Source organism: Scyliorhinus torazame, chromosome 3 (assembly GCF_047496885.1).
Source record: "Scyliorhinus torazame isolate Kashiwa2021f chromosome 3, sScyTor2.1, whole genome shotgun sequence".
Lineage (NCBI taxonomy): Eukaryota > Metazoa > Chordata > Chondrichthyes > Carcharhiniformes > Scyliorhinidae > Scyliorhinus > Scyliorhinus torazame.
Window position 1 is genome coordinate 266479024 of NC_092709.1, and position 13422 is coordinate 266492445.

The 13422-nt window shown below is 52.8% G+C and overlaps 1 protein-coding gene across 2 annotated transcripts in view; it reads left to right on the forward strand.

Annotated features, from left to right (window-relative positions):
• LOC140409105 (uncharacterized) overlaps positions 1-13422 on the forward strand; it is a 132028-nt gene that overhangs the window by 54552 nt on the left and 64054 nt on the right. For both annotated transcript variants that reach the window (XM_072497216.1, XM_072497218.1), the window contains exon 4: positions 4486-4644. In XM_072497216.1, the coding sequence (XP_072353317.1) occupies positions 4486-4644 (159 nt within the window). The remainder of the gene's footprint in view (positions 1-4485; positions 4645-13422) is intronic.

Here is a 13422-nt window from a genome sequence, read left to right on the forward strand (position 1 = left end):
GGGTGTGCCACATAGGCGTACTGCCTGTTTTGCATGGAGGAGGTGGACTTTCTCGACCAAGGGATCCGATTTATGGCTCCGCACATGCTTCCGGAGGAGGACGGGTCCAGGAACTGTCAACCATGTTGGGAGCGAGACCCCGGAGGTGGACCTCCTGGGGAAGGCAAACGCACGTTCGTGAGGGGTCTCTTAGTGGCGGTGCAGAGGAGCGACCGGATGGAGTGGAGCGCGTAGGGGAGGACCTGCTGCCAGCAGGAGACCGGGAGATTTCTAGACCGAAGGGTCAGCAGGATGGCCTTCCAGACCGTCCCGTTCTCCCTCTCCACCTGCCCGTTTCCCCGAAGGTTGTAGCTGGCCATCCTGCTCGAGGCGATGCCCTTGCTGAGCAGGAACTGACGCAGCTCATCACTCATAAAAGAGATCCCCGATCACTGTGGATGTAGGTGGGGAAACCGAACAGAGTGAAGATGCTGTGCAGGGCTTTAATTACCTTGGCAGTAGTCATGTCAGGGCATGGGATGGCGAAGGGAACCGGGAGTACTCATCAATTACGTTGAGGAAGTACACGTTGTGGTCAGTGGAGGGGAGGGGCCCTTTGACGTCCATGCTGAGGCGCTCAAAGGGGCGGGAGGCCTTCACCAGGTGCGCTTTATCTGGCAGGTAGAAGTGCAGCTTGCACTTTGCGCAGACTTGGCAGTCTCTAGTTACGGTCCTGACTTCCTCAATGGAGTAGGGCAGGGTGCGGGCCTTGACAAAATGGAAGAACCGGGTGACGCCCGGGTGGCAGAGGTCATAGTGGAGAGCCCGGAGTCGGTCTACTTGTGTGCTGGCACATGTACCGCGGGATAGGACATCAGGGGGCTCATTGAGCTTCCCCGGGCGATACAAGATCTCATAGTTATAGGTGGAGAGCTCGATCCTCCACCTCAAGATTTGTCATTTTTGATCTTGCCCCGCTGCGTATTGTTAAACATGAAGGCAACCGACCGTTGGTCAGTAAGGAGAGTGAATCTCCTGCCAGCCAGGTAATGCCTCCAATGTTGCACAGCTTCCACAATGGCTTGGGCCTCCTTTTCGACAGAGGAGTGCCGAATTTCGGAGGCATGGAGAATGCGGGAAAAGAAAGCGACGGGTCTGCCCACCTGGTTGATGCTGGCGGCCAGAGCGACGTCCGATGCATCGCTCTCCACCTGAAAGGGGAGGGTCTCGTGGACCGCGTGCATCGTGGCCTTGGCGATGTCCGCCTTTATGTGGTTGAAGGCCTGGCGGGCCTCAGCCGTCAGGGGAAAAACTGTGGACTTGATGAGTGGGCGGGCCTTGTCCGCATAATTCGGGACCCACTGGGCGTAATATGAGAAAAACCCCAGGCATCGTTTGAGGGCCTTGGGGCCATGGGGGAGAGGGTGTTCCAGGAGGGGGCGCTTGCGGTCGGGGTCGGGCCCTAGGACTCCATTTTCCACTACGTAGCCAAGGATGGTTAAGCGGTTGGTGCGGAACACTCATTTCTCCTTATTGTAGGTGAGGTTAAGGGGTTTGGCGGTATGGAGGAATTTCACGACAAATATGTGTGGGAGGATGTACGCGTCGAGCTGCGTGTACCGGGTTGATGGTCTGGCTGTGGTTAATGACCATCCTGTGCTCCTCCCCAGTCTTCACTACCACCACTGGAGCTCTCCAGGGGCTGTTACTGGCCTCAATGACCCCCTCCCGCAGAAGCCGTTGGACCTCCGACTTGACAAAGGTCCTGTCCTGCGCACTGTAGCGTCTGCTCCTAGTGGCGACGGGTTTGCAGTCCGGGGTGAGGTTTGCAAACAGTGAAGGTGGATCGACCTTAAGGGTCGTGAGGCTGCAGACGGTGAGGGGGGCAGGGGTCCGCCGAATTTCAAAGTAAGGCTTTGGAGCTGGCATTGAAAATCAAGACCTAGTAACAGGGCAGCGCAGAGGTGGGGGAAGACGTAGAGCCGGAAGTTGCTGAACTCTACAACCTGAATGGTGAGGGTCGCGACACAGTACCCCCGGATTTCAACGGAATGGGATCCGGAGGCCAGGGAGATTTTCTGGGTGACGGGGTGTACCAGGAGGGAGCAGCGCCTTACCGTAGTGGGGTGGATGAAACTCTGTGTGCTCCCAGAGTCAAAGAGGCAGGTCGTCTCATGCCCATTGATCTTCACCGTCATCATAGCAGTCGCGAGGATGCGGGGCCGAGACTGATCCAGGATGATGGAGGCGAGCTGCGGAAGATGTTGAGAGGTCCCGGGCTGATCAGCGGTGGTGGAGGTATCAGTAGGCAGCGAAAAGCCAGACGAGCAGGGGTCCTGAGGCGCGGTCCAAAATGACGCCGAAGATGGCGGCGCCCATGGGGCGCACATGGCGGGTGGCATGAAAGATGGCACCACCACGGGTCGCACATGGCTTGCGGTGGAGAAGATGGAGGCGCCCCTGGATCGCATGTGGGGGGTGTAGTAATGTCGGGCCTGGAAACAGCGGTGACCGACGGGGCCTGGCAAATGGAAACAAAGTGGCCCTTCTTCCCACACCCGTTGCAGGTCGTGCTCCGCACCGGGCAGCGCTGCCTGGGGTGTTTGCTCTGTCCACAAAAATAACACTTGGGGGCCCCCCCGGAGTTGGCTGGCTGCCGCGCGGCGCAGGCTTGCAGTGAGTGGAGTCGGCAGCTAGTGGGGCCCACGATGCCAACGAGGGTGCCGCGCCGTTGGGGGTGTAGGCTTCCAGATTATGGGAGGCCACTTCTAGTGAATTAGCAAGCTGCCTAGTCTCCGCAAGATCGAGCGTACCCCCTTCCAATGGTCGCTGGCGAACGTACGTAGACTTCATGCCCGTGACATAAGCGTCTCTGATTAATAGTTCGGTGCGTTGGACTGCCAAAACTGCCTGATAGTCACAGTTCCTACCGAGAATCTCTGTAGGGCCCGCAAGAAATCGTCCAGAGTCTCCCCCGGGAGTTGCCGTCTCGTGGCCAAGAGGTGCCTGGTGTACACTTGATTCACCGACTTAACGTAATGTCCCTTTAGTAGCGTCATCGCTTCTGTGTAGGTGGGCGCATCCCTGATGAGGGGAAAAATTTCAGGGCTCATCCTGTGAGTAGAGGACTTGGAGCTTCTGGGGGTCCGAGAGTTCTTCAGTGGCTGCTGTGAGGTAGCCTTCGAAGCAGGCTAGCCAGTGGTCGAAGGTGGACGTGGCGTTGGCTGCGTGAGGGCTCGGCTCCAGACAATCAGGCTTGATTAAGATGTTCATCTTTTAAAATCTTGTGCAATAAATTGATGTACCGTCAATTACAACGAGACGAGAATGGTGAAACAATCGAGGCTTTATTGCACAAGATGTTGTGCCTCCTGCAGCTGTAACCAGAATGGGAGCAGCGCAGGAGAGCATACACTTTTCTAAGCCGCCTGGTGGGAGGAGCCAGCAGGCAGGGATTTACCGTAGTACCTGTGATACATGGGCAGTGCCGTAATACATGCAATATGTCACTCGTGGTGTTTACCACACCTATTACGCAGCCTCCTCGTTGTTGGAGGTGGTTCAGTCAGCGGGAGGGCTGGAGTGGGGGGATTCAGCAATCTACGGGAGTATCCTGGAAGAGGAAAGGGTGTCTATGGAAGGGGTTAAGATGAAGTGGGAGGAGGAGCTGGGGGGGGTCAATGGAAGCGGGACTGTGGTGTGAGGTGCTGCGGAGGGTGAATGCTTCAACCTTGTGTATGAGGCTGGGGCTGATACAGTTGAAAACCGTGCATCGGGCACACCTCACAAAATGGAGGATGAGCCGGCTCTTTGAGGGGGCGAAAGATGTCTGTGAGTGATGTGGGAGGGACCCCGCAAACCACATTCATATGTGTTGGTCCTGTCCAAAGCTGGAAATGTTTTGGAGGGCGGTACTTAGCCCAATATCGGGGGTCTTGCCCATAGATGTGGAGGTCGGTCCTCAAGAAGCCATTTTTGGTGTGTTGGCCGGCCCGAGTTGCAGGCAGATGCGGGGGTAGACGTTTTAGCCTTCGCCTTGCTGATCTCTCGCAGGCGGTCCTGCTGGGGTGGAGGTCAGTCTCTCTGCCCTGTGCATCGGCGTGGCGGGTGACCTGCTGGAGTTTTTGACCCTGGGGAAGATGACGTTCGAGCTGAGGGGGACGAAGGAGGAGTTCTACAATTGCTGGGGTTTGTTTATTATGCAGTTTCGGGAATTGGTTGCTGTTGACTGATGAGGGGGGAGGGGGGGTTGGCTTTGCGGGGGACTGTTTTCTTTTTAATATTGTTGGGGTTGTTTTTGTTTCTGTTTCTCTTTTGTGTGGTGAAATTGGTGAAAATATGGTGAATAAAAATCTTTTAAATAAAATGAATGGTAGTGCAATCCTGCCCCCTAATCTTTGCTCCCTGGGCTTCACCCACATTGCTCTTTAAGCCCAGGCAGTAAAGACACAGATTTCAGCCTTGGGTCATTATTGATGGAATCTGATGTTTATTTCTACATTTCAGGTAATCATATTGAAGTTTCAGAAGCCCAGACAGAAAATATTGAAAAATCAACAAACATTCCTGTGACAAACTATGTCTCTGATGCTTCCTACCCTACTTTTGAAAACATCACACACTCTAAAGAAAATGATAAAACAGTGAGGTTCAAACTGAGTGACGGTAAGTCAAAAAGATTTCCTTTCAGGGAATATGTAATTTCAGGAAATGTCATTAATATTTAGATTGGCTGGGGGAGCAGTGGAATTGGTGAAAAATCAGCTGGGACCTGGATCCACAGAGACAAGTCTCTATTGTGACCCGTTTGGGTCAAACCGTTTTTCCACACCAAGTGTAGCCCATGATGGGGTTGGAGTGTGGAAATTCTTTCCGATTCATGTTTCCCACACAACCTCCTGCTCCTTCTCTCCCCCACACACGCTGGCATGGACCCAAGATGTGCCCAAGGAGGCGCAAACATTCACTCCGACCATGTTGGTAAAGTGACGGCCACTAATACAGCTCGGATCAAATGGAGATGACCAACCTTGTTTCACCTACCCTTTGGAAGGGCATGTCATGCAAACGCTAGGGGGAGTGCACTTATGACTTTATTAAAATGGTGTCTATACAATTCAGGAAACAGAAGTGTTTTCAATAATTCCAGTGTCATTGATTTTTTTATTTATTTCACACATTCAGAAGCCAGTCATCTTCTGCATATTGCCTAGTGGCATTGGTCTAGATTTAAGATTCGAGTTTTTGCCTGTCCCCCAATTCTGAAAGGTGATGGATAGAAAGGAAATAAATAATGAAAAAAATATAAAATGTAAATATCAGGAGAAAAACGCAGGTGTGAGAGAAATAAACTGGGAGAGCATAAAACAAAGTGACAAAAGAAACTGATAGAAAACTAAATCACAGGAACAACCCTAAATAAACTTGGCAATTACAAACCAAAAAGGTTCTTCCATGTAAATAAATATTACATTTTGTAATGAATATTCATGTTAACGTATGAAATTAATATTCGGATACAATTAAAGGCAGAAAAATTGAAAATATTTGATTCTAGGTAGATAAAACCATGGTCTCTTCCAGCACATTGTACATTCCCTGTCATCATTGTTGTGGGTCTTAGCTTAGTTAGCATCGATACCTTACCTTTAATTAAAAATTCTTCCAGCTGTATAATGGACAAGGCTCAGCATGGGGCTTCACACAGAACCATCCCGAAGTAGGCTTTGTCTCAAGTGATCTTACACCACTGAAGATGTCGACTGTCTATTTACATATTAAACATTAATTCTTTACACTACAACTGCCCCACCCCAAGTCGCTGACTCTATTAAATGCATTATTTACATTATCTTACATCTCCACCCAAAGTCATCGCTCCCATCCCTGGTTCACAGTAATAAGTTTGCAGTGGTTTGACCAATCACCTGATCTTGTTCTCCGCTCTCTCAGAGGATGTATAGGATTCAACTTCTCCATGTTCTCTCTCAAATTCAGTGGATGTGGATCATCAGGAATTACCAGCTCGCTGTTCTGCCTGATATTTGGGTAACTGGTCCATTCCATTGAAGGTGTTCTTTAGATTTAGATTTATTGTCACGTGTACCGAGGTGCAGTGGAAAGTATTGTCTGCGCACAGACCAGGCAGATTATTCTGTACATGAAAAAGATAGGACTTGTAAATACAAATGTGCTCAACTGTTTCTTGTGAAGTTTCAGACTCCATAAAGATATGATCGTAGATGTAGTTTCCTGTGATGAATGGTTACTGTGTTACTGTACCCTTATCAAGGGTAAGGTGATGTCCCCTTTAAGACCGGGCTTGGAACCCTGGGGGACTCCGCCTCCGGCTCCGCCCACCAGGGAGTCGTGTATAAGAGGCCACTCTGTAGGCGGCACGCAGTAAGCACCCGTCTCGGCATCAGGCTAGTTCTCAGCTTATTAAAGCCTTCTTTACCGTTCTACTCTCTTGCGTTGTTATTGAGGGTACTGCAATTTTAATAAGCTGAACTACGTTAGGATGGACGCAGGTCTCAAGCCAGAGAAGCTCAACCTGGAAGCACTGACACCGAGGCAAAAGAAGTTTTTAAGTACTGGCTCCGCTGCTTCGAGGCCTACCTGGACTCCTCTGAGACTCCCATCCTAGGGCCAGGCAAGCTGCGCCTACTCCACGCCCGGGTGAGTCACAGAATCTCCGCCATGATCGAGAAGGCGGCTACTTACGACGAGGCGGTCGAGATCCTACGCAAGCGGTTCGTCAAACCGATAAACGAGGTACATGCCCGGCATCTGCTCTCTACCTGCCGACAGCGCTCAGGGGAAACGCTAGATGAATTCATGGAAAAGTTCACCGCGCTCGCCAGGAACTGCAATCATCAGGATGTGATGGAGGAAGTCCATATGAACCTGCACATCCGAGACGCTTTCGTGTCCGGCATCGATGACTCAAAAATGGAGCAAGAGACCTCCAGGAAACGGTAACGCTCGCCACCTCGGTGGAAGTGGCCCGCCACAATCTAGGCACGTACCCCGCGGACCTTGCGAGCCCCCCTTGGACTTCCCCAGACTCGGCCATGCTACGGGCCTGCGCCGCGCGGCGAACCGCCCAGATCGGGGGCACACCCTGCTATTTCTGTGGACAGGACCAGCACCCACGTCCACGCTGCCCAGCCTGCTCCGCCATCTGCAGCGACTGCGGGAAGAAGGGGCATTTAACGAGGGTCTGCCTGGCCAAGCCTAAGGCACAGAAACAAAAAGATCATCAGGCCCGAAAATCAGGCTCACGGGCCCGCAGGCCTCGCAACGCGGCTGCGCACTGACCGGACACGCCCCCTTCTGACGCGTCATCTGCCTCGTGCGAATCATGGGGGCGGGCATCTTGGCAGCGGCCATCTTCTTGACCCGACACGTGCGATCGACGGCGGCCGCCATTTTGTGAATCCAACTCGGCTGAGGACTCGGACTACCCGCAACTGGGAGTGATCACCCGCGACCAAACGCGGCCAAAGCACCTGAAGAATTCCATGATGCAGGTCCAGGTCAACGGCCGCGACATTCCCTGCCTCTTCGACTCCGGGAGCACGGAGAGCTTTATCCACCCAGAAATGGAAAGGTGCTGCTCCTTGCGCACCCATCCTGCGTCCCAAACCATAGCCCTCACCTCCGGGTCCCATTCGGTCCAAATCAAGGGGTATTGTATTGCGGATCTCGCGATCCAGGGCGCCGAATACGCTCGTTTTTAAACCTTATATCCTCCCTCACCTCTGCGCCCCCCTGCTGCTCGGGCTGAATTTCCAATGCAGCCACCGAACCCTGACACTGTAGTTCGGCAGACCCTTGCCCCCCCTTATGGTGTGCAGCCTTGCGACACTGAAAGTCGCACCCCCTCTCTATTCGCGAACCTCACTCCCGACTGTAAGCCCATCGCCACCAAAAGCCGGCGGTACAGTGCCCAAGACATGACTTTTATCAAATCAGAGGTCCAGCATTTACTGGGAGAGGGGGGGTCATCGAGGCTAGCAACAGCCCCTGGAGAGCACAAGTGGTGGTAGTACGGTCCGGGGAAAAGAAACAGATGGTCGTGGACTATAGCCAGACCATAAACCGCTTCACGCAGCTCGATGCGTACCCCCTTCCTCACATAGCAGAAATGGTCAATCAGATCGCCCAATAACGGGTATTTTCCACTGTCGACCTCAAAGTCGCCTACCACCAGCTCCCTATCCGACCGAAGGACCGCCCCTATACTGCTTTCAAAGCAGCCGGCTGGCTCTTCCACTTCCTCAGGGTCCTCTTTGGCGTCACAAATGGGGTCTCCGTCTTCCAGAGGGCGATGGATCAAATGGTGGACCAGTACGGCTTCCGGACTACATACCCGTACTTGGCCCATCTACGGCCATGATCAGCAGGACCATGACGCGAACCTTGAAAAGTTCCTCCAAACGACCTGAGCCCTCAACCTGACCTATAACAAGGAAAAATGCATTTTCCACACAAACCGACTTGCCATCCTCGGCTACGTTGTGGAAAACGGGGCTCTAGGTCCCGACCCCGACCGCATGCGCCCCCTTAAGGAACTTCCCCTCCCCCGTAGCCTCAAGGCCCTCAAACGGTGCTTGGGGCTTTTCTCCTATTACGCCCAGTGGGTCCCCAAATATGCGGACAAAGCCCGCCCACTCATAAAGACCACGGCATTTCCCCTGACGGCTGAGGCCCGGTCGGCCTTCAGCAGTATCAAGGCCGACATCATCGAGGCCGCTATGCACGTGGTGGACGAAACCATCCCTTTCCAGGTAGAGAGCAATGCATCAGACATCGCCCTGGCTGCTACCCTCAACCAGGCAGGCAGGCCAGTAGCTTTCTTCTCCCGGACCCTCACTGATGTGTTGGGTGTTCTGGATCTGTGGAACACATACAGGCCACCGACACTTAAAATAGTGCAACACTATTTTATTAAGGCATACTTTCACTGTGGGATAACAAAATGTTAGATTAAACTAAAGACATATGCCTGTCAAAACCAGTCTATGCACTCAGCATATGGTGAGGACCTGTGCTGTAAGCTGTAAGCTCTGTTCTTGTAGGAGGCTGCATCCCGAATGAGCGGGAACTCTGATGCCCTCTGTCTATATAGTGAGTGTGCTCTAACTGGTGATTGGCTGCGGTGTTGTGTGTGTTGATTGGTCTTGCTGTGTGACCATCAGTGTGTGTGTATCTGCACCATGATATACTGGTGTATAACATGACACTCACCGCCTCCGAGATTCGGCACTCTGCAGTCGAAAAGGAGGTACAAGCCATTGTGGAGGCTGTGCGGCACTGGAGACACTACCTAGCCGGTAGGAGGTTCACCCTCGTTACCGACCAACGGTCGGTATCCTTGATGTTTGATAACGTACAATGGGGTAAAATTATAAATGATAAAATCTTGAGTGGAGGATCGAACTCTCCACCTCCACATACGATATCAAGTATCGTCCAGGGGAGCTCAACGAGCCCCCAGATGCCCTGCCCCGCAGCAGGTGCACCAACATGCAGGAGGATCGCCTGCGGGCCATCCACAATGACCTCTGTCACCTGGGGGTTACCCGGCTCTCCCACTTTATCAAGTCCCGCAACCTACCTTACACAACCAAGGAGGTCAAGGCCATGATCAGGGCTTGCCAGGTCTGTGCGGAGTGCAAACCGCACTTCTATCAGCCAGACAAGGCTCACCTCGTAAAGGCCTCGGGGCCCTTTGAGCGACTAAGCGTGGACTTCAAAGGTCCCCTCCCATCCACCAACCGCAATACCTACTTCCTAACCGTCATCGACGAGTTCTCCCGCTTCCCATTCGCCGTCCCCTGTCCCGACATGCCCTCGGCCACCGTGATTAAGGCACTGCACAGCATCTTCACCCTGTTTGGTTTCCCCGCTTGTATCCACAGCGACCGGGGTACATCGTTCATGAGCGATGAGCTGCGTCAGTATCTGCTCAGCAAGGGCATCTCCTCGAGCAGAACGCCCAGTTATAACCCGTAGGGAAACGGGCATGTGGAGAGGGAGAACGCAACATTTTTAAAGGCTGTCCTCCTGCCCCTACGGTCGAGAAGTCTCCCAACCGCCCACTGTCAGGAGGTCCTACCCGATGCCCTACACTCCATTAGGTCGCTCCTCTGCACGGCCACGAATGAGACCCCCCACAACCGCTTGTTTGTCTTCCCCAGGAAGTCCACCTCCGGGGTCTCGCTTCCACCTTGGCTGACGACTCCGGGGCCTGTTCTTCTCCGGAGGCATGTGAGGATTTTTTCCTCAGCAAAGCATTTACTATCCTTATTGCGTCAGGATCTGCTCGGTAAGGGCATTGCCTCAAGCAGGACTACCAGCTACAACCCCCGGGGAAACGGACAGGTGGAGAAGGAGAACGCAACGGTATGAAAGGCCTTCCTTCTGGCCCTACGGTCTAGAAGTCTCCCGGTTTCCCGCTGGCAGGAGGTCCTCCCCGATGCGGTCCACTCCATTCAGTCGCTCCTCTGCAGAGCCACGAACGAGACCCCTCACGAAAGTCTATTTGTCTTCCCCAGGATATCCACCTCCGGGGTCTCGCTTCCATCCTGGCTGACAACACCGGGGCCTGTCCTCCTCCGGAAGCACGTGAGGAGCCATAAGTCCGACCCCCTGGTCGAGAGGGTCCAGCTCCTACACGCCAACCCTCAGTATGCCTACGTGGCGCACCGCGACGGCCGACAAGATACAGTCTCCCTCCGGGATCTGGCACCCCCCGGTTCCCCGGGGACCATCACCTAAGCCCCACCCCCACACCGAACACCGCCCCCACCCCTACACGGCTTACACCCCCCCTCCCCCCATCGCCGACCTACCGTGATGAAGCTCCAGACGACACGCTCCCGGAGTCAACGAGTCCAACACCCGTGCCCGCAGCGAAGCCGGAGCTGAGGCGATCACAGAGAACGATCAAGGCGCCGAACAGACTCGATCTGTGAGCCCACTTCACCCCCGCTGGACTTCAGTTTTTTAACAGGGAGTGAATGTGGTGAATGTATTTCTGCTACATTTCACCACTGTACTGTATTGTATTATGTTGATGCCCTTGTGGGCTCTGCCTGTGGCTCCGCCCCCTCGGGGATGGTATATAGATCTGCAGCCTGTAGGTGGCACTCAATACAGAGCAGTCGCAGGCAGGAACAGATCTAGCTTATTAAAACCACTGTTCACTTCTACTAATCGTCTCGTGTGAATTGATGGTCGCAACAGCTTTTCAACAGGAATGTGAGACAATGCGTCCATTGTAGTTTGTTGTTTCCTTGGGCATACACAATTGTGGCATCGAATCTCATCAATCTCTTGATCATCACTTGGCAGACTGGATGCTGAAACAATGTTTCCCTTGTGGAAGAGACTAGAACTATGGGATACAGTTTGAAAATAAAGGGTCTCCCATTTAAGACAGAGATGAGGAGAAAGTTTTTCTCTCAGAGGGTTGTGAATCTTTGGAACTCTCTTCCCCCAGTGAGCGGTGGAAGCAGGGTCCGTGAATGCTTTTAAGGCAGAAGTAGATAGATTCTTGACTAACAAGGGAGTGAAAGGTTATTGGGGGTAGGTGAAATGTAGAGTTGAGGCCACAACCTGATCAGCCTTGATCTTGTTGAATGATGAGAAGGTTCGAGGGGTCCACAGGCTGGATTCTCTGTTTTTGGGACTATGTCCCCACGCCGGCACCAAAACTGTGGACCTTCACGGCAATAAAAGGGCCACATATTCCAACCCTGCAGGGGGTGAGCAGGGACCCGGCGTAAATCTAGCAGCTTTTGCTCAGATTCGGGCCCCTACACGTCCGGGTCAGACGTCGTGCATGTGCACGGCGGCGGCCTCCAGCAGCCGCTCCATGCTCCATGGCGGACTTGGACCACGGAGCTGGACCCTGAAAATAGACCCCCCGATCGGCCGTGCACCCGATCCTGGCTGCCCGCCCAAACATTGCTCGGCTGCGAATAAGGCCACCCCCCCATAGCCCTCTGATCGGCCAGGGCGGCCACGGACTGAGTCCGCAGCCACCACACTAGTATCCCGACCGGCAGGACCACATTAGATCCACGCCTTCGGGACTTCGGCCGATTGGAGGCGGAGAATGGCGGAGCGAGCCTCCAGCAATGGCCCCAGGCAGGTGCTAGGTGGCGCGGCGTGCTCTCTGAGGACGCCGCTTTTCGGGGCCCGCAGAATCGGGGAACTGGTGCCGGTTCCGGTTCCTTTTGGGAAAATGGATTCTCCGCCCCGGTGCTGGCTGCGATTTTAGCGTCGTGTGCGGAGAATCCAGCCCATGGTGTCAAGCCGTTTAATGATATTAAAACGTATGGATATTCATGTAAATCACCGTGAACCTCATCATGTCACTGGAGGCTGGTGGGGAGCGGAAAGGCGGGGGGGGGGGGGGGGGTGCGGTACTCAAACCGAGATCTCACCAGCACAAATTCCATTTTGGCCCTGTTGTAAAATTTAGTGGCCATAATTGGATTTGCGCCGAGGTCGGACGGTCATTAGATCACAACCTCTTAATCAGTCTGATGAATGTAGTCCAAAGAGAAAATGCTGGAAAATCTTAGCAGGTCAGGCAGTCAAAGGGTCATCTGGACTCAAAACATTAGCTCTTTTCTCTCTCTACAGATGCTGCCAGTCCTGCTGAGAATTTTCAGCATTTTCTCTTTGGTTTCAGATTCCAGCATCCGCAGTAATTTGCTTTTATCCAGTGATGAATGTAGTCAGTAGTTTGAATTCCTTGTTCAAAGGTAGTTGCCAAAAGCCATTCTTTGCATCCTGTTAGCTAAAAATTGTGCTTTTAGCTGTCACAGCCAGACTCTCATCCGCAGGCAGCATGAGGTAAATCTCCCTTGCCACAGTTTTGTAGGAGTCGTTACAGATGAGATTACTCCCTGATGCAGCATTGACCCAATTTCTTGCTTCGCCTTCTGTAAAAGTGGGTGCAGAACCTTCCTTGGTGTGAACCAACACACTGGTTTGGTATTTGGCCTCAATGTGATGTGAAAAGCTGTTTTCAGCTTCGCAGGACCTCGAAATAAGTTTGAAAATTCTGTCCTGAATTACTTTGGGTTTGTCTTGATTTCCCACTTCTACTACTTTATTGATGGTTCTAGATCTGGGCAAGCTTTTCAGCTTAACTGTGAACACAATTGGTTTTGGATCATGTACACTGTTTCCATGATTTCCCTTCCTTTGTAGTGAAGTGTACCATCAACTGTCCCTGACCTTCAGTTGAATGCCTCCTGGTCAATGGCTGGAGCAAGTCTTGCTCTAGCCACTGTTCTGTGTCTGAAAGAACTGAAACTCTTACTCCAGTGTCTAATATTTGAAGTTTATTTTATGCCTATTAACCATTCTTCCATTAGCTCCTGTAATTTGTCCCAAGAATGACATTTAAGGAAGTCGGAT